General features: G+C 40.4%; 1 protein-coding gene across 6 annotated transcripts in view; it reads left to right on the top strand.

Annotated features, from left to right (window-relative positions):
• The window catches only part of LOC145459476 (integrin alpha-X-like), a 29,663-nt gene that overhangs the window by 286 nt on the left and 1,679 nt on the right, over positions 1-27,698 (top strand). The window contains exons 1-12 of one of the 6 annotated variants that reach the window (XR_013921429.1): positions 4,058-7,991; positions 9,344-9,429; positions 15,584-15,714; positions 16,489-16,603; positions 21,642-21,819; positions 22,193-22,262; positions 22,431-22,573; positions 24,694-24,799; positions 25,707-25,824; positions 25,886-25,959; positions 26,199-26,235; positions 26,679-26,823. Coding sequence is in view for 5 of the 6 variants with exons in the window: in XM_080338122.1 (XP_080194248.1) it covers positions 7,783-7,991; positions 9,344-9,429; positions 15,584-15,714; positions 16,489-16,603; positions 21,642-21,819; positions 22,193-22,262; positions 22,431-22,573; positions 24,694-24,799; positions 25,707-25,824; positions 25,886-26,145 (1,416 nt within the window). In the remaining variant the exon portion in view is untranslated. Of the gene's footprint in view, positions 1-4,056; positions 7,992-9,343; positions 9,430-15,583; positions 15,715-16,488; positions 16,604-21,641; positions 21,820-22,192; positions 22,263-22,430; positions 22,574-24,693; positions 24,800-25,706; positions 25,825-25,885; positions 26,329-26,678; positions 27,569-27,698 lie in introns of those variants that run through there. The other 5 variants (XM_080338125.1, XM_080338126.1, XM_080338122.1 and 2 more) reach the window with 5 other exon arrangements.

Raw genomic sequence — 27,698 nt, 5'->3', positions numbered from 1 at the left:
TAGCTAGACTAACTCTTCGGCAATATCTAATATAGAAAGGGGCTTGATAAAAAGATAAAACGCTTTCAATTGCATTTCCTATCGAACCATAATTCAGTTCAATTCGTTTTTTGCCGATTCCTAAAGCGGGACAAAAACAGCGGGCTGTCAATTTAAATAAGCATGCACGTAGATATGTACGTAGCCTGCATTAGTAGCCTACATATCTAGTAAACATGGAAATAAGAAGGAGGGTGTCGTCATATATATTTCGGATAAAGTCACTGTGATGTCATCTATTTTTGAAGCTATATATTCCCTACGTAATGGGCCGCGAGCCATAAATGGCTCTTTTGATGATAAAAAATGGGTATGATGAATTTCTAATTTTGCACTGGTTTTTGATAAATTTTCGTGCCGGCCGGTATCAAAATTATGTTTCTGTTCTGAAATGCCTTCTCAAAATCATAACTTTATGTAAATATAAGCCGCTAATAATTGCTATCAGTACAGTAATAATTATTTTCTATCATAGCCGAATGCTAGGCTTCAACTCATTCAGGGGTAGTAGCGAACATCGGACAAATCTAATCCGTCGAGTTCGATACGAAGTTTGCATAATCGCAAACATTGCTGTCAATATCATATCCAATATCACAATTCGATGTACATGATATTGCACTGTGGTAATCTTAGATCGCATAACGCACTGGTTAATCATGAAGAGCAGATAGGGCGACGGCTATACGGCAATGCAGTTTTTATATCCACATTGTCTTGATGATCATCAGCGTGAAACAAACTCGATCCATTGGAAGTGACATTTCCAATTCAAAATAAAAACATAGCCTGCGAGATTCCAGTGTATTGGGTTTCTCACTCACACTGCCGTTTAAATCTAGGCTTGTTGTTTAACGTAATGTAGCCGACGATGTATCTTCGATTTGAGAAGTAATGTTACTCAAATGATTTCTCCGTCGCTGAAGTTACTATCCCGGTTTAGAGCAGTGGTTCCCAACCTTATTCCACCCACGTATACCAGTTCGAGGTTTTATTCAGTGCTCGCGTACCACCTACATAATTTACGCACGCCGTAGGCGGTCAAAAATGTTTTCATCATTTATAACACCATAATCACGTATTTGACCTATGTGGGATGTAATAACTAGGGCGATTATTTTACCTAAAAATCGGAAGATTTTGACCTTAAAAACTTGATTTTCAACAAATTTTGATTGGTGTTTTCGCGCATAATGCTAAAATTGAACAAGCCATTTGTGGTACAGAAGTTCAGAAAAACGCGAAACAATAACTTCATATTGTTAATTTATTCACTAAAAGCTTTTCGACTGAACCCCATCAGTAGCGAACGTCAGTGATAGGGTGGATCAAATTCCAAATGTAAGAACTATCCCATCCAGAATGTGCTGATCATTACAATGACAGTCAATTTTCTATAGTTGCTTGTGGCCGTTCTCTTTTTTATTTGAAGGTCCTGGAATCTACGATCATAAAGGTGCGAAAGCCGATTCTCTGTCGCCAGAAGGAACGCCTCTACACCCTTGGAATTTATGTTGTGTGCTGTGTTGTCGGTTATTTATAACCGAATTGTACTCGTTAACGTTTGTTTTGCATCGTTACTACCGTATCTTGCCCGTCTACTAGTTGTTTATTTTTGCCATTATTACGTCATAGACACGATAGTTCCTACATTTCGAATTTGATCCACCCTATCACTGACATTCGCTACTAATGAGGGTCATTCGAAAAGCTTTTAGCGAATAAATTAACAATATGAAGTTATTGTTTCGCGGTAATGTTAAAATTGTACTACTTATATTCGTTTCTGTTTGGAACTGTCTGTCCCTACGAAGTAGTTTGGCCTGAAGACGGCATTCTTGACTTGAAAAATGACAAATTTTGACATGAAAAAAATATATTTTAACGATATATGGCCCAGTAGTTACACCACGTATTATGGCAGAGTAAATTAAAATTTGTTGTAGTACAACGATAGATACTTTTCCACATTCTCGGGTAGAGAGTGTCTGTCCTTACTGAGTAGCTTTCCAAGCATGGAGAAAGAACGTTCAAAGGCAGTAGCTGTTTGCTGACAACACTGAAGTTGTACGTACACTGCTGGTGACACACCATGTTGCTTCATTCTGACAATGTTGTCATACATCGCAATTTTTCATCACGCGCTTCGTGATAAAAGAACCATGCAATGCCCAAGCAGTCTCGCTTCAGTGTTTCGTACTTTCGTTTGACAGTTTATGATCCACAATCAGCAGACAATGGACCGTCTACAACGGTGTATATAAAGTAGGTTACAACCTGTAAAACATCAAAATCTACGAAAAAAACGAAATGAAGAGGTAACAAAGTTTTTTCACTTTGTAAACAATTTTGACAATTTGTTGACTTAACGCCTCAATTTTGTCAAAAAAATCGCCCTAGTATCAACAAATTCTAATAAACTAGGCATTATTAGCCAGGGTTGATGAGATGCATGGAATTGTTTTTTCGCCACTAGTAAAAAAAACTACAAAAAATTTAAAATCAACCTCACCTGAACAAATAACTTCCTTTGGTTGAAAAAAAAAACAGAATATACTCGCGTACCACCTGGAAGACCTTCGCGTACCACAGGTTGGGAACCACTGGTTTAGAGGAATTGATTGAGCCTGGCATGACTACCAGTACAACAGTTGAGGCATGGCTGCCTTTGCGCATGCTGCATGTGTTACTCGTAAAGCCGCTTAACTGTAAAAACTGTGTTAATGTTGTGTACAATTGTACATTTGTTGGCTTTGCGTCAAAGTGTACATCTAAATCAGTGGTTCTCAACCTTTTTGTCCTCGCGGACCCCTTTGGGCCGTCACGGACCCCCCACGATTTAGATCAAATTCAGCTCAATATTCGCACAATCATCATCTGTCTTGTGCAAATGATGACTGTAGGGCTAGTGATAAACAGCAACAAAATGACTTTTCTTCAAAATGACATCCTATTCATGTAGAAATTGGGTTGAATTTTATTATTTCAAAGCGAATTCTGCAACTGCATATCTTGAACTACGTGGTCGTGCCTTGAAAATCCGCACCTTTGATTTGATATGAATCAATGCTGAAAATCCATTTAGACCAGTGGTTCTCAAATTATTTTTAGACACGCCCCCCCTTCACGCTAGTGAAAAATTTCGAGCCCCCTTATTGTCATAACACAAAATGAAACCAGAATGCTAGCAAAACCAATGGATAGTTTGATTGCATGGATGGTATGCTTGTTGATGAGAGAATTCTTCAATATGAAATTCGGGCTAAGCACATAGCAGCAACAACGAACTGCAGGTAAATCGCGCCAAGCGCCAAAATATTTTTCAGTTGACCACATCTTTGTTCCCTCCTTCATATTCTTTCACCCCCCCCCCCAGTTTGAGAGCCATGGATTTAGACAAAGAAAGGTGGTGACGAATGTAATAATAACGGGTAACGCTTCCGACGACACAATTGGGCATGATCGCACCAATTATGGCACCAAACAATTTTTTCATTGAGCATTCAACGTCAATAGCCTGTTCATTTCTATCTAGCAGCCAATCTTGAAAAGATTATGGAAAAGTGGTTATGTATATCACAGGAGAAAATGGATTTTTTCAAACATATCCAAGTGACAGTGATTGACCTTACTAATGCAACTCTTTGTTTTTTACACAATCCCCAACAAAACAGCAAAATATTTGTATCAGTAGGATATTGGCAATTAGCAGCTAAAATGAGTCTGCCCAGCAGGATATTTCATCTTTGACGGCCATTCTGTTGATGTGAGTTCTACTGCTAATGAAGAAAAACTGCCTACTAATTTCCTAATTAAAAAAATACTAATTTGGTTAAAAACGATCTTGTAAATTCAGAGGCTTCGCGGACCCCCTGGAAATGCTTCGCGGACCCCCAGGGGTCCACGGACCCCCGGTTGAGAACCACTGATCTAAATTATCCTAAATTTGTACGACCCGCTCGGAAATAAGATTGAAAATCTGAAGCTCGCAAAAGGTTCCCGATCCCTTCAGCTATAAGCCAAATACTCAACTGCAATTTTGCAAGGTTTGGCGTGCTTAAACTTCGGGCAACCAGCTTGACTAGTGCTTGAGTGATATAATATCACATCAGTTTATGCGCAGAAAATGTGATACACGTGGCGAATCCCATGTACTTGTACAGTGACCATCGATTTCGGGTTGTCATGACGTCACTAATCTTCAATTGTGACGTAACAGTCAATTGAACTCTTTGTATTGCTATTTCATGAATAATATTGGAAATATATGGTCAACATGTCTCTTTTGGTGAAAAAGATTCCCGACCGCTGGACTATAGCATTGTCGAATATTGAACGAACAGAACGAAACTACCCTTGATCCTCGAAACGGTGAACCGATTGTGGAATCATCGCAATACGTCCGCTCCGTGCAAGAGAAAACTCCCTCTTCTATGCAGAGAACATTCGAAGGAAATCTTCCATCGGCGAATTGATTGTAGATCGGCGTCAAGTGATTGTAAACTGGTGATCCAAATAAGTTGGAACTTACTGGCGAATCAATTGGAAATTGCCAATTAATTGGAAGTTGCAGATGAATTAATTGTAAATTGAAGTCGAATAAATTGTCAATTGTTGCAGCGCGGCAGTCTGAATTCTGCGCTGCCGATAATAGGCGCAGAATCCTGTCCAATGGGTCATCTACGGAAGGTAATCGTTGTGATTGATACACATATTCCATGAGTTTAATAATACAATAACACGTTCAAGTCGGATTCGAATGAAAATAGCTGACCCGTAGAACAGCAACAACCACATACAACTTTAGAATGATAGCTTACACTTGGTACAGCAACAGCAACATATGACCGAATGAACGTAATAACAACGTATAGGACGAATTAAGGAAGGTATGTAAGAACGTAAAGGTAAGATTTACAATTAATTTCGCGACAACGTAAATAGCCAACAACCGGTGGTTTGCGGACGCATTATATAGCGGAGAGAACAGCCTGTCTGAGAAGACTTTATTGCAAATGATTACTAAAATTTAGATTACAAATGAAATGCGTAATCGCAAACAACATCAAAGAGATGGAACGGATATCCAATATCCATACCTCGGTATGCACGATGGGATTTTAGGTGGTTCGAGGTCGAGTCCGTTATTGCCCCTATTCAACGCATTGTCCCTTTGGAATGATATACGACATCGATAAACCGACAAACAAAGTGCCTGTGACTCATCGCTTGTATCTGCGGGCATTTCTAGCTCTAAAAAAAGCGACCAAAAATTAAATTTGGGTGCCGCGATTTTACTTAGCCTAGTGAGTTTACTAAATACCAGTGTTTATACAGCCTTCGTGGTATGAAGTGTTTCAAAACTTCATTATACGAAATATTTCCGGACAGCAATGTTTTTTAAGGTATATAAACCACGGGGAATTGACTGAAAACAACAAAAATTTGAAAGTGAAGCAATTCTGAACAATATTAGTGCGCCCATTCAATACTTTGCTAATCTCTTTGAAGAATTCCATTTAACTGTGGGCATGTACGATGTTCGGAATATCCTACGATACACAACGTACGCTGTATTTCGAAAATTTGTAGTTGTAATACGTATGCACCTTGATGGCACGAAAGGTAGTCGCCGTCAACATATCCGCCATCGTGCGCACTTTCATCCACGAGGATTCCCCGTCAGTTCCGTGCGTGAGGACAGATCTCGACTTTTCGTCGTATGTAGAGCTCCATGGATTTGTCAAACATGGGAATTCCGGTTCCACATCATTCGGATGATCCAAAGTCGTTTTCAGATACTCAAACGCTCACAATACAATGAATTAAGGGTAAATATATTTTCAATCGAGTATATCATGCTCCACACGCGTAATGCACGTGGGTTTATGGGTTTCGTATATTTCCTAATCCTAATCAAATAAATTTCGCTCTCGCGAGCAGTTTACAAAAGCGCTTCGGGTTCTCTGATCGTCAGCGATTTTTCTGAGTAACTGGAATCCCAATGCCATCATTCTGCAAATTGGCTTAAAGTCGCGGAAGGTTGTTGTTGCAACTTGCCAGGGTTATTAATGCATGAAATATTAGTGTGTGGCTTTATGATGGGAAGTGTTGCGGGCCAGGACACGCAAACGACGTTAGAATGTTATTACTACACCGTTATCGTTGGAGGTACTGGTACATAGATATACGCTTGTGGTATGTGGTACTCTCTTGGCTATGGTAAAATCTGGGGTATACATGGATATTGTCACCACGAGATCGATACATCTATACGACTGAGACGATTACAGCCTTATGTTTCAATCAAATATATTTTGCTTCTTATCAGCTGCGTCGGCAAATTCGCTAACAACGCGTCAGACCTATATCGAAGATATGGTAACCACTACGACAGAATTGCGTAAGCAGAATCCGAAAGGTTTTCGTATGCAATGCGTGTTCGCTGGCGGGCGATAGCGCTCAGATCAACAGACCCGGTATTGAGAGATATTGATCAATATTCCACGCGGATAGTAGATTTCGTAGTTGGTATCCGCTTTAGAATAAACGATGGGTGGGGATAGAACGTTTTCCCTAGATCAGGTCATGCCGTTTCAATGTGAGAGGCATCGAGGCTAACGAACGGAGATCCGGATATAATAACAATATTCGCACTAAGCCGCTTCCTCGCTGCTATGCTCCGTACGCGGTACTGGAATAACATTGCAGTGAGTAGATTCCTTACGAAATGTTGACTTTTGAAGGTATATTGATCTGTACCCTACCCATACTGACGGTTACTGAATAATCATAACCCGTTTATGCTTGGACTACTTTGAATTCGAGATGAACTAAGTTCGTGTATAGACCGTCAAACTTGAGAGCTGATACCGACAGATCAGCATTGTTTATGGCCACGTGCCGCAACTGCATCAGGATCCCTGAGAGCCACAATTCTAGAATCACCATTGTGAAAACTCTTTTACTTACTTTGCTGCAGCCAATGCCATGCATTTCGAATCGCGCGTACCTGAAGCACTTTTCTGGAAATCTAATATCTCAATGACATAATAATACATTAGTCCAGACGGATGAACTCTGCTTGGTATAGATATGCTGTGGCGCTATTCGTAAGCTAATGGTCGGTTTATTAATTATGTAAATGTTGCATTTGCGGCGATGTATTCAAAACAAAGCAAAAGTGCATTCGGATTCAATTAACCGTAGCGTAAAATTGAGTTACCCACACGCTAATTTGTTCTGCAGAAGGTCGGTACGAAATATGATTTTCTCGGTGCTAACTACTGCATATGTGTTATTCAATATGCACGTGTTATTCAATAATATCGAGGGAGCTTTAATCGACCACAATGCCAAATATACCTCAGCATATATGAAGCGCGTGATTGTTGACCAGGTTAGTTTCATGCTGTGGGATATGCGTATTAGTACGCAAACAGGTAATGGATACGAACTCAATTTTCTAAGGTCAGTTGAATTGTACTACTCTTGTGTAGCTGCAATTCCCCTGTGTGCGAAAATAATAGAATGAGGTCAGCTGAAAGACGAGAGTGTAATAGAAGTAAGCTGCTTCCGTAGTCGATGGTGTTTCTTTTTTGTAGCTTACGATTTAGAACTGACATGGTCTTAGTATACTGGCACCATAGAAACGACGTGCAAACCGACGCTGCCGATAATAACGAAGATACGTCTCCCAATTGTGTGAGGTCTTAATTGAATGAGGAACTTTCGATATTGAACATGCTGTTATGGATTCAAGCGTTCGGGACATACCTGTTGGTGTGCTGCATGGTAACATCATTCAACATAGAGACGAAGAGGGGCCAGTTGGATCTGCTCCTATCTCCTGTGATTAAATCGGCCAGCGAATCGGGCACGGCACTACCCAAAAATGTGCGGTCATCGTTTTACGGCCACAGCATCGGTGTTGCCGCCGATGACCCGAAACGGTAAGAATGCCAATTGGCAATATATATTTATTATTGAAATGAACCTGAATATTTTAGACTGATACTCATCAGAGGTGATCGTTAGCAACTGGCAGATAATTGGAAAGAACACTGTATATCAGGGGATTTAAACTCAAATGTCCTCGCGGGCGAATTCCCTAGTTTTAGATGACGCCGCGGGTCGCAGCATCAATAAAATAGGGGTATCCATTGTATAATTTCCGAGTAGGCCTTATTTGACGGGACTTTGCAGACTAGCATTTCACAAACTTCGTGAAAACTTAAAATTTGCTGTTGTACTATTCATACTTGGCGCGAAAAACGATCACAATTTTCTAGTATTTGAAAAAATGTTTTTGTACTGGGCATAATTGGTCAAACTAATAGGTTATATATACCATGCAAGAGGACAAATGCACCATGGCATTGTAAAAGCTGTCGCGTTATAATAGTGCAGCATGTGGACACTTGACGTACCAATGATTGATTTGATATAAGAGCATTTGCCGCGTCTTTGGGACCCCTGTTGTATATCAACAATCGTATAAGAAATCATGACGTCACCAGCATGAAATTTGGAATAATCGGGGCGAAGAGAGCGCGCTTAAGCTCAATGTACTATTTTTAGATGGTACACGGACTCTTTTTGTTGGCACAAACCTGGTTGGCGTATTTTGATAGAAGTCGACTCCAAGGCACCCAAACTACGCCAACCAAGTCGGTGTCAGCCGTAGAATGTTCGGGTTCATTTCAATATGGAAGAACGCATCTAGCGTGGCATTGTAGGAGAAGATGAGACTTTCCAATCAACCTCACACTTATTACTTTCAATTCAGCTTGTGCTGCTTGTTTATCATGTCATGATAATGATTGTTATGCGCAGCTTCAAATTATATCGTATGTTCGGTTTACTCACCTAACCGAAACACAATTAAGTACACAATAGCGTAGCCTTATCGGTACAAATAAGGTTGTTCGGTGTCAAAGGACGCTATTGGTGGATTTCCTGTGTACTGTGTCTGGCATATAACGCGCAGCGGCTTCGCGGTATCGCCCGCGAGGTATTTCGCGATTAAGATGGAAATGAGGCCCGTCACCGAAAGAACTCGAATGACAAATGCACAAATGGTGACATTTCACGCAGTGATTTATTCTGCGTATAATGACTTTAGGTTCTTCGGCTGGTGCGAAATCCCGTGGGATTACCTGCTGCGAGTTTGTTTCCCTTATATTCACATTACGGATGGAAATCCTGCCTTACCAGGCCTCTGATTTTACTAGTCTTTTATTGGGGATATCTGAGTAGTGAGTCTGAGTACCAGTCTTCGCTAATTTCAACTTCTGCTACACAGATTCTTCATCACAGCACCTAAAATGAGAAACGGTCAATCCCCCTCTGCGCAGGGCCAAGTAAGCAAGACGCCTACAAATTTTCCAGGTACAGATTTGTCGGTCGTATGCTCCATACAATATGCATGAGTCAAACCTGTGTGCTGCAGGTACTCGCTCAGAAGGTGTGTTGTTTTTAGGATATGATCAATATTGCAATGTCGCGATATTTGATCTTACCGAGTTATTTCGCAACCACGTGACATATTTTAGCGCTGTTACCTAACGATAGTGATAAATACCAACATCAGGGGTTTGAAAACCTTTTTGATTGCAGACCCCAAGCCAATGACTAATATGAAAGGTCATCACATCAGGCTAAACCAATGGTTCCCGAAGTGGGCGCCAGCGCCCCCGTCTGGGGACGTTCGTGAGCGTGAAGGGGGTGCTGGCCATAAATGGACGATTGGGGGCGCTGGCTATAACATGGGTCTGTAGGGTGGGGGGGGGGCGCTGAGAACAAATGGGGGCGATGTAGGTTTAGAAGACAACTGCTGCGTAGTGTTGAAACGATTCATGAATAAAACAGCTAAAACGCAATCAAAATGCAATATTGACTCAGTCAGGGCAATTTAGGGTCGTCCGTTTATTTCAGTGGTTCTCAACCGGGGGTCCGCGGACTCCTGGGGGTCCGCGAAGCTTCTAAATTTGTCAAATGATTGACAATCTCATTTTTATTTCATTTTTTAATTATGAAAAGCATTCGGCAATTCCGCTTTATAATGGCTACAACTTTAGGACTCACATCATTGAAATGGTCGTCTGAGATGAAATGTCCAACTGTGCAGACTTATTTTAATTGTCAAATTGCCAATAGCCTCCTGATGCGAACATATTGCTGTTTAGATATGTTCTGTTGGGGTTTGTGGAAAAATGGAATGCTGGAGATAGCAAGGTCAAGCAGGGTGACTTCGAAATGTTTGCAAATCATTTAGGATATGAAGTTGTCAGTTTCAGCAAATTACTAAACAGTCGTTTAAAATATAAATTCCTGAAGTTTTTTCCGAATCTGTCCCAATGAAGGAATTGAAACCTCGCCATGAAATCCCTTTTTCCCTGTGATATAACCACTAAATAACTTCAATATGAGATGCTAGATAGAAATGACTATAAGCTGGAAGTGTTATGTTCATTAAAAACTGTCGTGGATTTCGGCACTCATTCATATCAATCGAAGACGCGGATTTTCAAGTCAATAAATTCAGCCGGAAAATTCCCATCGATATAATAGAAGTCTACCCAATTTTTACATATAGTTTGCTGTTATTCTCAAGAAAAGTCATTTTGTGGCTGTTTATCACTTGCCTACATTTGCTATTTGCACAAGACAGTTGACGGCTGCACGATAATTGACATAATCTTGAACGAAAACTTGAGGGGGTCCGCGGGGGTCCGTGACGGTCCAAAAGGGGTCCGCGAAGAAATAAAGGTTAAGAACCACTGGTCTATTTATTCAGCTATGCCGGAAAGGTCCATTGTTACTTGACAATGTTGATCCTGCTCGTTAATGGACTAATTTAGCAGGCGGCAGAATACGTAGAAAGCGTGGTTCATTGTGTGCTCTGAGAACTACGAAATAATTGAGCAGTTATTGCTAACTGCAAGAAGTGATGGCTTTTTAAGAAAAACTGTCTTGCGCGATTTTCATCTCTTTTTCAAACGATCGTGGATTTTCCATGGCGCTGCGAAAGTGACCTTCCAACAAGGCGTTCCATTTGCGAGAAACGATGTTGCTTCTACTTGACAGGCGTTGCGTCACAATACCAAACTCCTTTACAATGCAACATTTGAGGCGGATTTTGGGGTTTCCAGGACCGCGAGCAGAATAAAATTTCCATTTTCGCAATCGGTACCGCGGTAGCTTTCGATTGTTACCGGTTTTATCAAATTTTGCGCTCGGCAAGCCGGTCTAAACTTACCGTCAAATTGGTGTGGTGGCGAGTCCGACCGAGGTCGCCTTCAGAATCCCCACCTAAGTGTTGGAGGTTTATCTAGGCTCCTCACCATCTCATCCGTGCAAGTGGTCTTTCGTAAAAAGCCTAGAAATAGGCCGTGCTAAAAGCCGACAGTTACGGAATATAAATGAAGTATATCGGCCTGCTGCAAATGATCATAGTAGTCGATAAACACCCTGAATACCACAAAAAAACAAACCGTCAAATTTTATATTAGCCAAATGGAAAATGTGACGTAGACCAATTTCACTGAGCCGCGAGATTTGCTTGTGTCCACACCATATAGGACATTATGGTAGAACAATATTGAGTTCAACCCCAAGTTCTGTATTTCCAATCAAACGTCTGGTTACGCAATTAAATCAAATAGAAATATTCTCACTGGAGTCTGATTGACTTTTTCGTCGTTGTCCTTCCCCACTCATATTTCATAGAACGTGTTTTTCGGTGCCGTGACAAAGTTTCTGACTCACGGCAGCAGAAACCGACTTGAAAGTATACGGGACGTGGAGACTGGAGATTTGAGAATGAAATTTTTATACGACGAGGATGATGATAATATTACACCAGGCTCGTCCCTCTCATTATTAGCTGTAATAAATGTAGAATAACCTTCGTTATATGATTCGGCGTGGTGACGGTGCCGGGGGAAGCTGACTATATATTTAGCGGTACGGGGAGGGGGCTGGGAGCAAATGGGGCAGTTGACTTTTAGAAGGCAGCTGCTGCGTAGTGTTGAAACGATTGATGAATAAAACAGCAGAATACACAGTAAAAACTGTAAAATCGGTTATGTCAAGACAATTTATGGTCGATCCAGGCGTCGATCTGTTCAAGCAACTGTACGGGCAAAGTTCATTATTGAACTTGACAATATATATCCTTCTCATCAATGAACTGATTCAGAAGTCGGCAGAATCACCAGAAAGCGTGGTATTTTGTATGGTGAGAACTACCATGTATTCATCACTTATTTAGGCTTATAGTCAGGTTCGATGATTTTAAGGAAAACTTCCGTCCGATGATTTTACTCTCTGTTTCAAACGGTCGTCAAATTTCCACACTGCTGCAACCCGTCCCCGCAATAGTTCTGGTTGCGAGAAAAGATGTCGCTTATAATTGATGGACATATTCATCAAGTTTTATGAGTCGAATATGTCCTTTTTTGGAAATTATGAGCTCTGATCAAGGTGTAAATGTCACTATCTGGATTCAGTAATAAGCACGTGATATATCAGAGAGATTTACTAATACGGGAACTTTTCCAATTATCAAGCTTGCCCTGGCTTGATAACGGTTCTGCTCGCATAGGCCTATCTCATTTTGACGTAGAAGTATACAGCAATCATCTCGAAAAACTGCATAAGGATATGATAATAAGATTTCGGATATATTCCAATCAGGAGTTCGTTACTGGATAATCAGTCATCCCGTGAAATTTCCGAGCAGAGAAGGATTGAGGAGCCGTCTACATTAGGGCTCTTCAAAAATGACTTTTTTTCTCAAATCGTACTGGCTACTTGATAAAATTGTTAGGTTACCTAATTTAAGCCTACACACAAAATTTGGTTCAATTCCAGCCAGTAACCGCTTTGCTACAGAAGAATAAAGTTTCTATTTATTATATAAAACTAAATAATAAATTTTTTTAAATTTCCTGTTCACCCCATGATAGTGTTAGGCTGTCTATAGAAACGATCCTCACCAAAGTTGGTTCAATTCCAACCAGTGGAATCGGAGTTATTGCCGTCGAAAAATTTTGATTTGAATAAAATAGTATTTACGGTGAGCACAACTACAATAAATAAACAAAGAATCGGTCACCGTAAATACTATTTTATTCAAATCCAAATTTTTCGACGGCAATAACTCCGATTCCACTGGTTGGAATTGAACCAAATTTGGTGAGTATCGTTTCTATAGACAGCCTAACACTTTCATGGGGTGAACAGAAAATTTTCAAATTTTTTATTATTTAGTTTTATATAATAAATAGAAACTTTCTTCTCCTGTAGCAAAGCGGTTACTGGCTGGAAGTGAACCAAATTTTGTGTGTAGGCTTAAATTAGGTAACCTAACAATTTTATCAAGTAGCCAGTACGATTTGAGAAAAAAAGTCATTTTTGAAGAGCCCTAGTCTACATTGTAGAACAATTTTGCGCTCACACCAAAGTTCAATATGTCTTACTATTAATCGTTCTGGATGCATAATTGAATCAAATAGAAATAATCTCGCTGGAGTCGGGTTGAATTTTTCCTCATTGCCCTCCCGGTTTATATTTATTAGAACGTGCTTTCAGTGACGGTGACGCGACAAATCTTGTGACTCACACCAGAAATCTACTTCACATAACTGGACGTGGAGATTTCAGATTGTTCTTATAAAATATTAAACCCAATGCAATTATGAGGATGATGACATACCACAGCTTATTATGTCTTATTGATAATTATTATATATGTAAAACAACTTTCGCTTTATCATTTAGATGTGGTGGCTGTTGTGCGGGATGTCGGGGGCGATGGCGTTTTATTCGTTGTTCAGGGAGGCGGGAGCTCAAAAAGTTTGGGAACCACTGCCCTAGACAATAGGGCTGTTTAAAAATAACTTTATACCAGATCCCGGGGATTCACTGATTAAATTGCTAGGTGGCCTAAAAAACGCTACGCACCAAATTTGACTCAATTCCGACCAATAGAAGCCGACGCAGAAACGACCGGCTGAAATTTATTATTTATTATGAATTTTTGTCATAGCTTACTGTAAACGTCATGAAATTGTTGGGTTGTCCACAAAAACGATGAAAAACAAATTTGACGCAAATCCAACCAGTAGAAGCGAAGTTTTTTTCACCGTCAATGCTATATTTGAAAATTTAAAACTTTCAACAACAATAACTTCCCTTTTACCGGTTGGAATTGAACAAATACTGTTATGCACATTCCTTTTGGGCAACTCAAGAATTTTATGTGGTTTATGGTTAAATATTTTTTCGTAGTTTCATGATGATGTAGTTCAGAATTGGCCTATCACGGACCCTAAGGGACCGTGCACCCAAGTTTGAGAAACCCTGACCTACAATGAGATTAGGGCTGGACAAATTCGAGTACCTGAGTGGTTCGATTCTGAATCGCGTCATAGGCTTCGAGTCGAGCCTAGTATAATCGAGTATCATTTATTATAACGACATAACAGTATGAAACATGCGGAATGTTCAAATATATAGTGTTATCCTGCCACAGATAATATCAAGTCAGTCGTACAACACGTAAAATTCATTTTTCGCTTTATGATACATGTTTCATATGCTGTAATATGACCGATAGATGTTGCAAGGCTTCCACAGTGGAAAATACCATCGAAACTACCATTTATGTTGATAAATTAACTCTTCGTGGTGTGGCGTACGATATCAGTACTTCGTCTCTAACTAATCGACTAGAATCATTGTGTCCAGCCCTAATGGAGATGCGCGATTTTAAGTTTCAGACACACGTAGAGTTGCATTTAAAACAAACGGTGTTTTGAACAAAGGCCTTTTTAAACACATTGTGTTTTTTTAAGTTCTAAAATTATGCCATAATTGTGTAAATACTTTCCAAAAACATGTTGTATGAGCCTACAGACAACTACCACCCGATATAGCCGACGTATACCGATATGGGATGGTTGGAAACCTCAAAATAGTTGGTTAAACATTAACAGTACATATATATTTCGTCAAAGGAGCTATATTTACCCTTTATTTTAACTTCTTAATGTCAATCCACTGTGACATCACAATTGAATATTCGTGACGTCATGGCTTTGAACAAAAAACAATAAAAACATGTTTTAAGTTAGGGCCTTGTTTTAAACATATTGGTTTTAAATGCAACCCTAGACACACGGGACAAAAGTGCTAGGAATGAGCAGAGTCTTACTATTATGTAGTAGTATCTGGCTAAACATTTTATGATGTGAAGTATCTTGGCCCTGGACTTCCTATGCTGTTATGCAATTTATGACTTGAGATCATTCACAACATTACGAAGAAGGGAAACCCGAATTATGCTGGAACAAAGTATCACGGTAGTGTACGTAGTACACACACGAGATACGATTATATTCCATGTAATGGCACTCAGCTAGATGATTCGATATCCTAGAGAGCAGTGGCCTGGTGAATATTTTTCCGCACAACGCTAACATCAATCTACTCTTGAAGCGTGGTAAACCCGTAATTGTGCATTAATACCTTTTCGCAGCTCAAGGATCCGTTGAGAAATGTCAGGTTTCACTGAGTCCACAGAAAAGTTCATGTGATTTCGCGGGTTATCCGAACGCCTCAGTCGGTGACAATTTCGGACTCTCCATGTCCGTCGGACCGCGATTAGAGGTAATGGGAAATCGAGTCTCATTTGACTCGACTTGTATGCACATTGCACACTGCCAGGTTATGTTGATATCATCATTATTTATGGCCCATATTGTCGTGTGTTCTATCACGTGCGTAGTGCGTTTAAATATCATGTATGATCTCACTACAATATCCAAGTAGGTTACCTACCTCAAACCTGGTTCCTCTAAAATTGGTCGCTATCATTTGACATCATAGGCTAAGTAGTTTCCGGCGCTGATTATATTTCTATTTAGATTTATACCTTCCGCGGTCAACTCGGTGACTGTGAACCCCGTAGTATATCGAGAAACACTACAATGCTCGTGACTTGTTTTGTCGTGGATAGGAGTCAACTCTTATTAAATACAATATGACGCAATGTAGAACGATTACAAACCGATATAAGTATAACCTGCGTGTAGCCCCATGATTCGTGTCGGATTTCTGTAGTTATGTGGTGTAAATAACGCATACCGATGTGTTTCGAAAATTGACGTACAAAACTGCGTTGTGCAGTACATTGTATACTACGCTAGCCAATGCAACTGTTGAATTTCAAAAGATTGAATAGGCACGATGTGCGCTTCACTAGTGTTATTCCACGGGTATCGTACGTGCATAATAAATTACATGTTGGACTACGATCGAATTGCCTTCACACGCTTAGTCGCTCGCTGAATGATATACGACTGTTATAAATAATGAGGATGTGACGTAATGCAGACTATAAATGAGAACAGGAAAATCGCTTAGACTTGATTCGTTTTGCAGGCGTGCTCCCCTACCAAGTCACTGAACTGCTCAAGCTCGAAGGTGTCGCCCGGGGTGTGTTACAGATCGCGTGACGGAGGCGATACATGGAACTGGGTAAAGCAAAGACCGCCTAGTATGTCGCAGACTTTTTGAATAATTATTTCCTTCGCACATTGTGCCAAGAGTAGAACGGATTTTGTATTTAGATATACAAATATATCCATACTTTCCAGCATCAGTTCGACAATGGCATATTCGATTAGTGCCAGTTGATAGATATTTTGAACTGGTTGTGGTGAATTGCGCTACCACACGTGAGACTTGACTCTTATGTGTCTCATCTTGTTTTGTTTCACTGCGCTATTACTGTACATAACATAGCCTAATTGAATAGTATATTCATATCGAAATGAACCCAAATATTTTCGGCTGACACTCGTCAGGGGTAATCGTCAGCAGCTAGTAGAGAATTGGAAAGAACATTGTATATCAACAATCGTATCATAAAAGGCCAAAGGCCATTAAGGGGGGAGGGTACTGCTGGACTCGGAAAAAATTTCATTTTTTTTATTGCAGAATCCAAATGTATAAAACTAGCTCTTTCAAAAAATATGCTTACCTTGCCTGATTTGTAATTAGAAGTTTGTTAAAATGATATTTGAAATCTCATGTTTTCGTATAATTACCCCCCCCCCCCTCCTCTCATTTTTAAACAAGCTCAAAATTGTCTGTAAACAATCAGTAATCATCATTTCATACAGTGAGTAGAAGAGCCATATCTGTAATCGATTAAGCGTGACGTTCAAAACATTGTAATCCTACTACTCCTGGATTGCGATCAGCTGTTCGCTCACAAGAGAAGAGGTGAAAGTTATCCATTTTCTGTGTTTTGTTTATCATATTGGGAAATTTTCAAGATTGCATTGGTAGATTATTGATTGCTAATCGTTGTATTGATTATGAGGACAAAGATAACCACTAAGAAGGCATTTGGCAACAGGAAAAGAAAATGCTATAATCGCGCAAAAGTACCGGTAGTTCCTAAGAAATCTAAGAAAAGATTGGACCTTTTATCGCCCTCAACATCTGGAAGTGGTGGTTCAGATTCTGCAGAGACGTTTTTCCTCGCAAGTTTTGCATTTTTTGATTCAGTTGTTCAAAAAATTGTGAATTGCCCCGACTGTGGCTCAACTGACAAAGGCTATTGGAACTGCATACAGCATAAAGGATTTGCAACTCAAATTATTATCGGAGTATCATGCTGCAAAAAAGAAATTTTTCGACAATACACCTCCGAAATGAAAGATATCGTAGAACTCGACGGTAAGAATCATTCCCATCACCAAATAAACACAAGAGCTGTGTTCTCTGCTCTGCAAAATTCTATGCACTTGGCTAAGCTGAATTCGTTCACAGAAATGATGGGTATTGAAAAGGGCATTTCCAAAAAATCATTCGAAAAAATTTCAGCTCTAATCTATAACAGGACCAAATCTACTCTGAAAGATTCCATTGATTCATCCAGACAGTCTGTAAAAAATATATATGATCAAAGTGATGAAAATGGCCTGACTAATATCAGTGTGTCCTATGACGGAACCTGGCAAAAAAGGGGGCACGTCAGTAAATATGGCATCGGCTTCGTCATAGAGCCGAGCACAGGTTTTGTGCTCGACTATGAAGTAAAATCTAAATATTGTCGTGTTTGCGATACCAACGAAAAAAGGTACAAGGATGAAGCATTGAAAAAGTGGAGAGAGGAACACGAGCCAGTATGCTATAAAAACCACGAGGGATCATCGGTGGCCATGGAGAGAGATATAGCCAAAATTCTTTGGCATCGTTCTGCAGAAATAGGATTTCGTTACACTACAATGATTTCAGATGGAGATTCCTCAGTGATGGCAATGCTGAAAGAATCAAAACCCTACGGGTCCATCGCTGTGGTAAAGGAGGAGTGCATCAACCACGTCAATAAAAGAATGTACACCAGATTAACAAAGGTCGTACAGACGGAAAAACTAAAAAAACATAAAATGGGAGGGTCGGCAAATTGAGTATTCCCAGAATAAAGAAGTGGAGTCAGTACTACCACAAAGCCATTGTGAATAGTGCACCCGATGCAAAAGAAGCCTCAAAAAAAGTTTGGGCAATACTGTTGCACAATTGTTCAACCCCGGAAAAACCCACTCATGGTTATTGTGATGAGGCGATACCACTACCAAAAAGCAAGTACCATCCACTGACACCTCAAATGTTCCAAGCAGTAAAACCTGTATTTCAAGATCTTGCAAGTTTAGATTTGCTTTCTAGGTGCATGAAACTGCAAACTCAAAATGCGAATGAGTGCCTCCACAGCACATTATGGAAGCGATGCTCCAAGGAATCTTTTTTTGGTAAAGACTACATGGAATTTGTGGTGGCTCTTGCAGTTATACGATGGAACAATGGTGCAAAAGGTTTGTTCAATGTGTGCAATTCTGCAGGAGTTCCAATGAGTCCCCGCGTCAAAGATGCGGCATCTAGAGACGATGCCATCAGAATTAAACGATCTCACACTCAGGCTGACACAACGCGGGAACGGAAACGTAAAAGATTGGATGATTTATCCAAGGATAGAGAGTCTGAGAGACACGAAGGCACTACTTACAGTGCAGGAAAATTTTGATTATATTAGTGCTGCATCATTGATTCTTTCCTCACTGTTGCAACGTTCGATATTGTTTGTTTCGTTTTTTTTTATTACATTTGATGCCGAAAATTTGCTTGTTTGAAAGATCTCGGGAGGTAAATGTGGGTGTAATATCTTCCCTCGTACCAAATGCGATCGGTATTGACAATGTTGCAGTATTCACAATATGTTATTTCGTCTATACAACATCTAACTGATGTCTGATTTAGGATTTAGAAAATTTTCAAATTTGGTATAGCAATTTTGAGTGAAAAATCATCAAATCGCACAAAATTTGTATCTTTTATTTCGCATTTAGGATCATTCAATTTCCTTCAAATTTGGCTATATACTCATTAAAGCATGCCTACAACATTTAAAGGCAACAGATTTCAAATACCTGCTCTACTTTTTCACCAAAATATTTTTCAATTTTCAAAGTTGATTTTCTCTCATTTTTAGTTTTTGGTAATATGGGGTCACGAGGACAAGAAATTTTTATATCAAAAGACCTTCAATCCTGATCAAACTTGGGTTAGTAGTAGCGGTAGGACTGTTCTACCTGCTGAAACTATTGTTTTTGCTACCTGACATTTAGTATACGCACTATGCTACTTATAATCTGAATTTTACGAAAAAAAATCGAAAATTCAGCACCTCACTAGCACCAAACGAATATTCCGTAATTTTCTTTTTGATATCGGAAGTTTCAAGCGTTTCAGCAGGTTCTTATAGGCCTCGGGACACTTTATAAAGCATTGCTTAGAATCTCTCAGCATCCATCGATGAGACAGGCGTTTTCCCGTGCTACTTGTTCGATTCGCCAATCTCCCCCCCAATTTGGGCCCAAGGAGTCATCGTAAAATGCTGAAATTCTTGCAGTATATGAAGTTGAGTATAAATAGCTCACACAACAATTTTTAGGAATCCAGCATCAATTGGTTATGAAATATCGCAATTTGAAAATTTTGTGAGTCTAGCAGTACCCTCCCCCCTTAATTCTGCTATCGGCTATACATCTGTTGGATAATCCGATTTGTGCGAATAATTATCGAGACGACCGATTTCGAATCGTTAGGCGAGGCCGTTCACAATTCCATTTGTGTGCCTTGGAGTCGACTTTTATCAAAATACACTGACCAAAACTCTGTCAACAAAAGGAGTTCGTGTACCACCTAAAAATAGTACATTGAACCCTCTCTTATTCACGAAATTTCATGCTGGTGACGTCATATTTTGTGATACGATTGTTGATATACGATGTTCTTTCCAATTCTCTACTATAGTTGCTGACGATTACCCCTAACGAATGTCAGCCGAAAATATTCGGGTTCATTTCAATATGAATGTACTATTCAATTGTAGGCTACGTTGAAGTTCTGTACCTCCATGAAGCTCTTCAAACATAGCCTAATTTCACATTCCATTGGCGTTTTGAGGGTGTTTTGGTGCCCTGATATTATTATTCATATTTGTATTTTCCGAGTCAGTACGTCGGTAGCATTTGAATAATATTGGTCAGTACAAATTGTGAGCAGTCTATGAGATGACCAATAGCGCGATCCCAAAACTGATTATCTCGATGTTCTTTTGTTCCCTGTTTTCTTTTGCCCTTTTTATTTTATCTAATTGAAAAGTCGATTATATATATATATAATAGCGCTACAACATGTTAGGCTTGGCTAGTCCGTGTCTTTCGTTCTACATTTTTGAATTATAAACATACAAAGAGCCTAATTTAGGGTCTAAAAATGTTCTACTCTGGTAATTAACGAACATTAGAAAAATACTAATAATCATTCAAGGTCTTGACAATCTTATTTTATTTATCCTGACGACAGGTGTTAAACTAACTCAATTGACTCCACTGACCACACGTTACTGATTCCATCCTCCCGTTAAAATTCACATCCAGCTTAAACAATCGTAAAAACAAATTCAATTTAAATTCTGACAAAATCCACTAATCCGGCTTTCCGAACCGAAATCCATGCTACTCTCTGGGGATGTGAGGGTACTGGATTTTCGGGATCCGTATCCGACCCAGTGCGATAATATGAAAAAGATCCTGATCCAATATATTTCCTGTTTTCTTCTTTAATGTTAATATCCAGCCGGATCCAACAGCAATCCTGCTCAAGGCTGAGTATCTGTTGCCCCTGTCGTCGATCTTTTTTCTAATTATATCGAAATGTTATATTAGGAATTCTTCAAAATACTGGTACGATGTGAACACCAACCTATAGTTCTTGCTCATGCACAGCATGGAAAGTCACTTTCGTAGACTAGAAATTTAGAATCCTGTTTCAGGGAAACCTTTGACATTCCTGATTCCGAAGCCATAATTAGTAAACTCTGTCACTTCTAAAAAGTTATGACCAGGCCTCGGCCAACGAGCAAACTGTGTCCTTCACTTGTAAAGTGATACAATCCATGTGACGCCAAATGTGCTGCTTGAATGTTTCTTCCGCATCTTACGTCCCGCGATACACCGTTTCAGAATGTCAGATTTCAAACGCAGACGTCCTCTTCGTGTTGGACGGCTCACATTCTGTGGGCAATGAAAGTTTCAAATCAGTCAAAGATTGGATCTCAAACTTGTCGACCGACTTCGACATCGAATCGGGTTCTTCGCAAATAGGAGTCATACAATATTCACATTATTATCCCGGCGTGGCGTAAGTACATTGATGATGATCTCGCGTATAGTGGCTAAATTATGAATGGAGCAGTTTGGTAGCTCATAGAACTGGCGGCCAAGCGGAATGTTGCCGGCGAATATAGCCACACAATTACCATATCGACTTCATTAACAGAACTGTTCCGTTGGATAGTAATTCTGATATGTGTTGATTTCACAAGTAGACTTAAAATCAATATTTAAGTTTTAGTTCGTTATTTTCATAGCTTACGCACCGGTTGTGCAATGTGCATAAAGTACATGATATATGTACATTGTACATGATATAAGTACATGATGCTAGAGAATAAGGCCTATAAGCCATATAAGACGGGTTTTCATACGCCAACACATTTGTTATTTGCATTTAGTATGGAAAAGCAACCTTATATGGAGACGGCAGTAGAACTTGGAAAATTCCGTTCTGTAGAGGGCCTAAAAGTAAGTCATTTCATATACATCGCTTATGTATTGGTGTGTGCCTATTTACTCACATGTAGCGTTTATACAGGTTATTTTCAATATCCGACCGTAATTGTGGTGCTGTGTGTTTATATACATTGAGGGTTAACGGACACAGTTATTTATCGCTCAATAAATTCTACACAGGAAGCTGTTGATGACATTGATCTCCATGGATTCACCACATATTCTGGAAGGGCGTTGGAGAAATCCCTAATTGATTTTCAAAATTATAGCCGGTGGGATGACGGCCGGATCACCAAAATAATGATTTTGCTGACCGACGGAAAGTAAGGATTGAGTTCTTCGACCTCGATTTCCTTGACTGTTAGGCATGGTCTACAGAATTTACCTGTCGATTTCGAATTTTCTGTATACGCCGCCATTGTAGCCACTCTTGAAAAGTAACAGTATATTGCAATACTTTTTCCATTTCATGACCAACCTTTTGTACTTGTAATTTATTACATCTTGGAAGTAGTATTAGGAATCAAGACTTCACAGCCAATTGGATTCTTTAGCGAAATATTTGAATTGGTAATATTCCGGTGAAACGCTCGAAATTTGTGGGAGTAGTATAGACTCGCATTTCGTAAACTTGAGACTGTTGCCAAATCCCAAACCGCAATGCTGTGATGAATGAATCTGTAAAACTGGTGTCCACAGCTTCTCCTCTTGGCTTCCCGTCCGGGAGAGCGTGGGAAGACACACTTGATTGTTCTGACTCAATAACATCGATGTTACTTCGCATCTCCATCGTTAAAGCAAATCGATTGTCCGGACCAGGGATGGCCAGACCTGTTCCATGTTAGATCCGCATTTCGCAAAACATGGTGTTAAAAGAACCCCAATATAAAATATCAAAAATACGGATTCATTGCGAAATGAAGATTATTGTATGGGGATAGTAAGTCTTCATCCGGAAGCAATGCTATAGGAGTTAGGCCGATATCACGTCAAAGCAGTGTGGAGCACTTCCTTTTAATGTTTGGCCATTTAATCGCCTATTTCATGACACAATGAAAATGGCTTTGGTAGTTGGGTCCGCATTCTCGTATGGCTTCGTAATTACTTCTCAAGCTACTAATCGTAATCGTAGCCTGACTGCTAAAGCATACAGGTTTATCATTATCATCATTGAAGGCAAGCTCTTCCTCCCATTGTGTTATAAAATTTAAATTCTCCGGTCCATATGTGCTCCTTTCTGTAACGACATTTTCTTGGCTTGACTCTGCAACTGCAGTTATTGCTAGTATGAGCCAACAATCTAATGCAAGGCCAGTGAGGGTGGTATGCACCCAGGACCGTAACTGCCGCACCCCAAACCCCCCAATGGGGGGGCGAGCTCGAAGGGGGCCCAAAATTATTTCGTGAATTAGCATAAATTTTAAAATATTTTTTGAAAATTTATGCAGCTTTTCAAAATTTTTTCGCGCTACGCGCGATATCAGGTTGTCAATGATCTTCATGATTGGGTACTCTTCACCCAAGAAAAAATACGCAAGATTTATAGAGAATGGGCATATCGGTGTTGGCCATTACCGCGCCACAACGCACCAAGATATATAGTTTTAGGCCATGTAACATGCGACTCCAAGAAATGTGCCAGCATGATCGGAAGCGAGAAAACCGAAAAGAACTGCGCTTATGCTGATACGTATAGGTTTAATTGTCCATAGACGCCTAAATGACCGACGCCGAATGTTCCTGTCTTAGCAATCTGAATCTCACAAGAGAAATACCATCCCGCAGGGAAATATCATATGCCAGTGAAAAAATACCATTTGAAATCGTGTGCGTCTTTTAGTTTAGTACATTAATGCTATTATATATTTTTGATATAGCGGAGGTCGCGAAATAACATCATGTAACGAAGTCATACCAACGGGTCCGTCCGCCTGAAGATGTTTAATTAGCCTATTATTTACGGGCCCTACAGTTTCCAAGACACCGCACTCAGCTTTACCGGTAAATCTGATAACGCGAGCAGAGAGGACCAGAAATTGATAGCAATATACATGCTTCGCGCGGTTAGTCGAGAAAAGCTTACTCATTAAACGCCCCCCCAATATAGATGATAAGTAGTGGTAAACAACGTATAAACTGAGGGGGGTCCAATTATAACCCTATGGGGGGCCCAAGACCAACGTTTTTTTTTTTGGGGGGGGGGGGGCTGACGAAGTGCTGTTACGGCCCTGTATGCACCATTGTCCACCCGGAGTTGAATGTTACCCGTGTATCGTGATTATCAAGCTCATTGTCGATCACTATGCAGCATTATAGCGCATGAAGCGTTTTTGTGTACTCAATTGGAGTTCAATTGCTGCAATGTCACTCTGTATTGCCGCACTCGCGTAAAGTCATACGTATCTAGGGTGGAACTTCAATAAAATCTAGATTCCATCGTTAGGGCAGACGACGATGACATTCTGGAAGCAAATGCGAACCGATTGAGATCATTGGGAATCGTGACTTTTGCCGTTGGAGTAGCGGAGTTTGAAGAATCGGAATTGCGTGTGAGTTGAAAGTTGGAGACTTCTCGCAATTTGAGCCACACCTTCACCGTACTCCAGCTACTTGTGTGAGGGGGTTCTAAATATTCTCTGGTCCGGCTCCGATCCATGTCCTGCTTCCAGCTATTAGCTAGCAGGAGATGTGATGAATATCCGTTGTAAGCTGGAATATAAAAAACGTTTACTGAGGCAACAGTTCGATATTATTGCTGCTGAGTCAACTAAATATTATTGATGTCCACGAGGAACCTTTTGCCAATCCCGAAATTGCGTGATATTGACTCAGTAGTTGTCATCCAACCGTTCTCTCAAAACAATCTTTATAACGAAGACAACCATTCGAATTGGTGAGTCTATGAACTCCATCCTCCTTTGTCGCGAACCTATGCTCTGCGAGCATGGGCAACCTATTTACTGCAATGTCTTTGTCGGGGATATGCTCGGAAAATAATGCAGATGGTGAAATTAGTATACTTGGTCTCGCATTGTCGTAGGCATAGGCAATCGATGTAAATATGGTATCAAATGAATAAAGGAGTGGTTTTATACCTGCGGCACGTTTTCCTGTTTCTACGTATCGCGAATGTTCTGACCTCTCTTTCGTAATCATCTTAGCTTCCGAATTAGGCCGCTAGTAAGTCTAACGAAGATGCTGACCTGTTTTTAGTAAGCAGCCCACCGTATGTAGAGGTGGGACGCAGAACATTTTCAAATCGGAGATTGGACCAGGACCACGGAAAGGTTGGGAACCTCTGGAATAGAGTGTGGTATTAAATGACTAGGGGCCATATATGACCTCGTCATCAGCATTGACAGCGCGTCTGTTATTGCCTATTTGAAGAGCCACGACTTTAAGAAGTCCTCATTATTAGTCTATCGTTGCATGTTGAAATTGCATGCTTTAACACAGACAATAGCCACGGGGAATACGTCATCTGACGAGCGAGTGTTCAGTGTGTCAAGCTTTTCCGCTCTGTCACAAATATCACAAGAACTCTCTGATCAAATTCGCTCCATTGCGTTAGAAGGTGAGGTGATCCGTATTTGCGCGGGCTGCGCTTGACCTGATGAGAAAGTAAAATCATTCAGGTTCGGGGAAATCTACCTCGACCGAGTTCAACATGGAACTGAGTCAGAGAGGTTTCTCGATGTCCAATGACCAGGTATTTCATGCAGTCCTTACTGTCAATTGCTTACGTTTGGTAGTGACCGTGTATATATTGTTGTCTGGTCTGGAATATGATTTTGCGTGGATGTCGCGGTGTATGAGTGCGTTTTGTGTTCGTATGTTCGCGGTGAATCAAATGAGAACGTGCAATGTCGGCGACGCTTGTTTCGCGATAGGGTAATAAGGGTATGCGAACTAATTCGGGTGAGAGATTTCGTCATCTCTATGTCGCAGTTTTGCTCGAGACTGACAGCCCTGGATCATGTTTCAGGTAAGTCTAGATGAGTGGTTCCCAACCTTTTTCGACTCATCGCCCCCTTTTCAAGCTCAACGCCGATCATCGCCCCCCCCCCCCCCAGATTTTGTGAACCGAAAAATCGGTATACAATTAGTCATCGGCGGGTTGACTAAAAAAAAAAAAAAGGTCAACTTTTCGGATCGTTGTCGTGGGTTGACCAAAAAAAAAAAAAATTTCTCCGAATTGACTCAATTGACTCCAATATAGCCATTTTAACGCGTCATCGCCTCCCTATCGCCCCCTTCGCTATTTTCGCCCCCTGTCGCCCCCTTTGTCCATTTTCGTCCCCTTCGTCATTTTCGTCCCCCTAGGCCTGGGGGGCGATATCGCCCACGTTGGGAACCACTGGTCTAGATCCATTGGATAGCACTGTATTCATTAGTGATCGCATAATCTGTTCGTGAATTCTATACCAGATGGACCGAACCTGTCCTTGAGATATAAAGCGCTATAATCAGAGCGGCTTACTGACTTGCTGCCGATATTTTTTTCTCGCGTGAAGAATGAAAATCATGCAATGCGCGATTGCGAACTTTACGTCGCTTCTATACTCCTATACAGGTAATCAGAGAAACATTTGCGGAAACGTCCTGCTCATGTTTTTTTTGTGGTATTCATGGTGTTTGTCGACTACTATGGTAATTTTTACCAGGCCCGATATTCTTCGTTTAAGGTACAACGTCAACCATAACATTGCTAGCCTGACCGTGACATTTGGCATGTTGACTACTAAATAAGCAACAGTTTCGACGCATTGGCATAGTCAGGTCCAGCAACGGGTCCATCCCCCAGATTTTTGGCAATATTTCTAAATTATCATATAGTAGAGTATTTCGCGGCAGATTAATTTACCTTGATTCCTTTGTTTCGCCTCGCGCAATTGTGTGCCTGGTATAATTTCTTTCTTTTAGTAAACCTCCCGAAAATTTTGAAAGATACGCCTAATATAAAGAATTGAGTCTATATAACTGTATTCGCAATTATGAAGAAGATTGACGCTTGAGGCCGTTGGTATGCTTCAGCCTAGTGTACCCGTGGGACCGCCATTTAGGCGCCAGCCATCTCCGAGCCAGGACACGCCAAAATATCCGTAGTGTCGGCCAACATGCTACTCCGCGAGTGAACTCCCGGAAGGATCGTCAGCGATCAAACTTTTGCCCAAAATGATAGGTGCGGGTTGGCCGAAATCACTCCATCGGTACAAATTTCATCCGCAATACATGCAATATATCCAAGTACTAATATGATTGACGGAATTAACCTTAACTTTGATATGTATGCTCCTCGCGTAACGACAACCATGAATGCTCACTAGTTCTCCATGATATAAATCCAAGTGATTTTGGTTCGTAGTAAGCTTTAAACAAAAAGTCATCAATACCCTAGTGGCCCGCGCAATGGTTTAGAATCCGAATCTGGTACTTTGGCCAAAAAGC

Source organism: Botryllus schlosseri, chromosome 16 (genome assembly GCF_051294905.1).
Source record: "Botryllus schlosseri isolate E-star chromosome 16, Bs_hap1, whole genome shotgun sequence".
NCBI classification, from domain to species: Eukaryota; Metazoa; Chordata; class Ascidiacea; order Stolidobranchia; family Styelidae; genus Botryllus; species Botryllus schlosseri.
The sequence above is the reverse complement of the archived record's forward strand: the minus strand, read 5'-3'. Positions and strand labels throughout refer to the sequence as shown.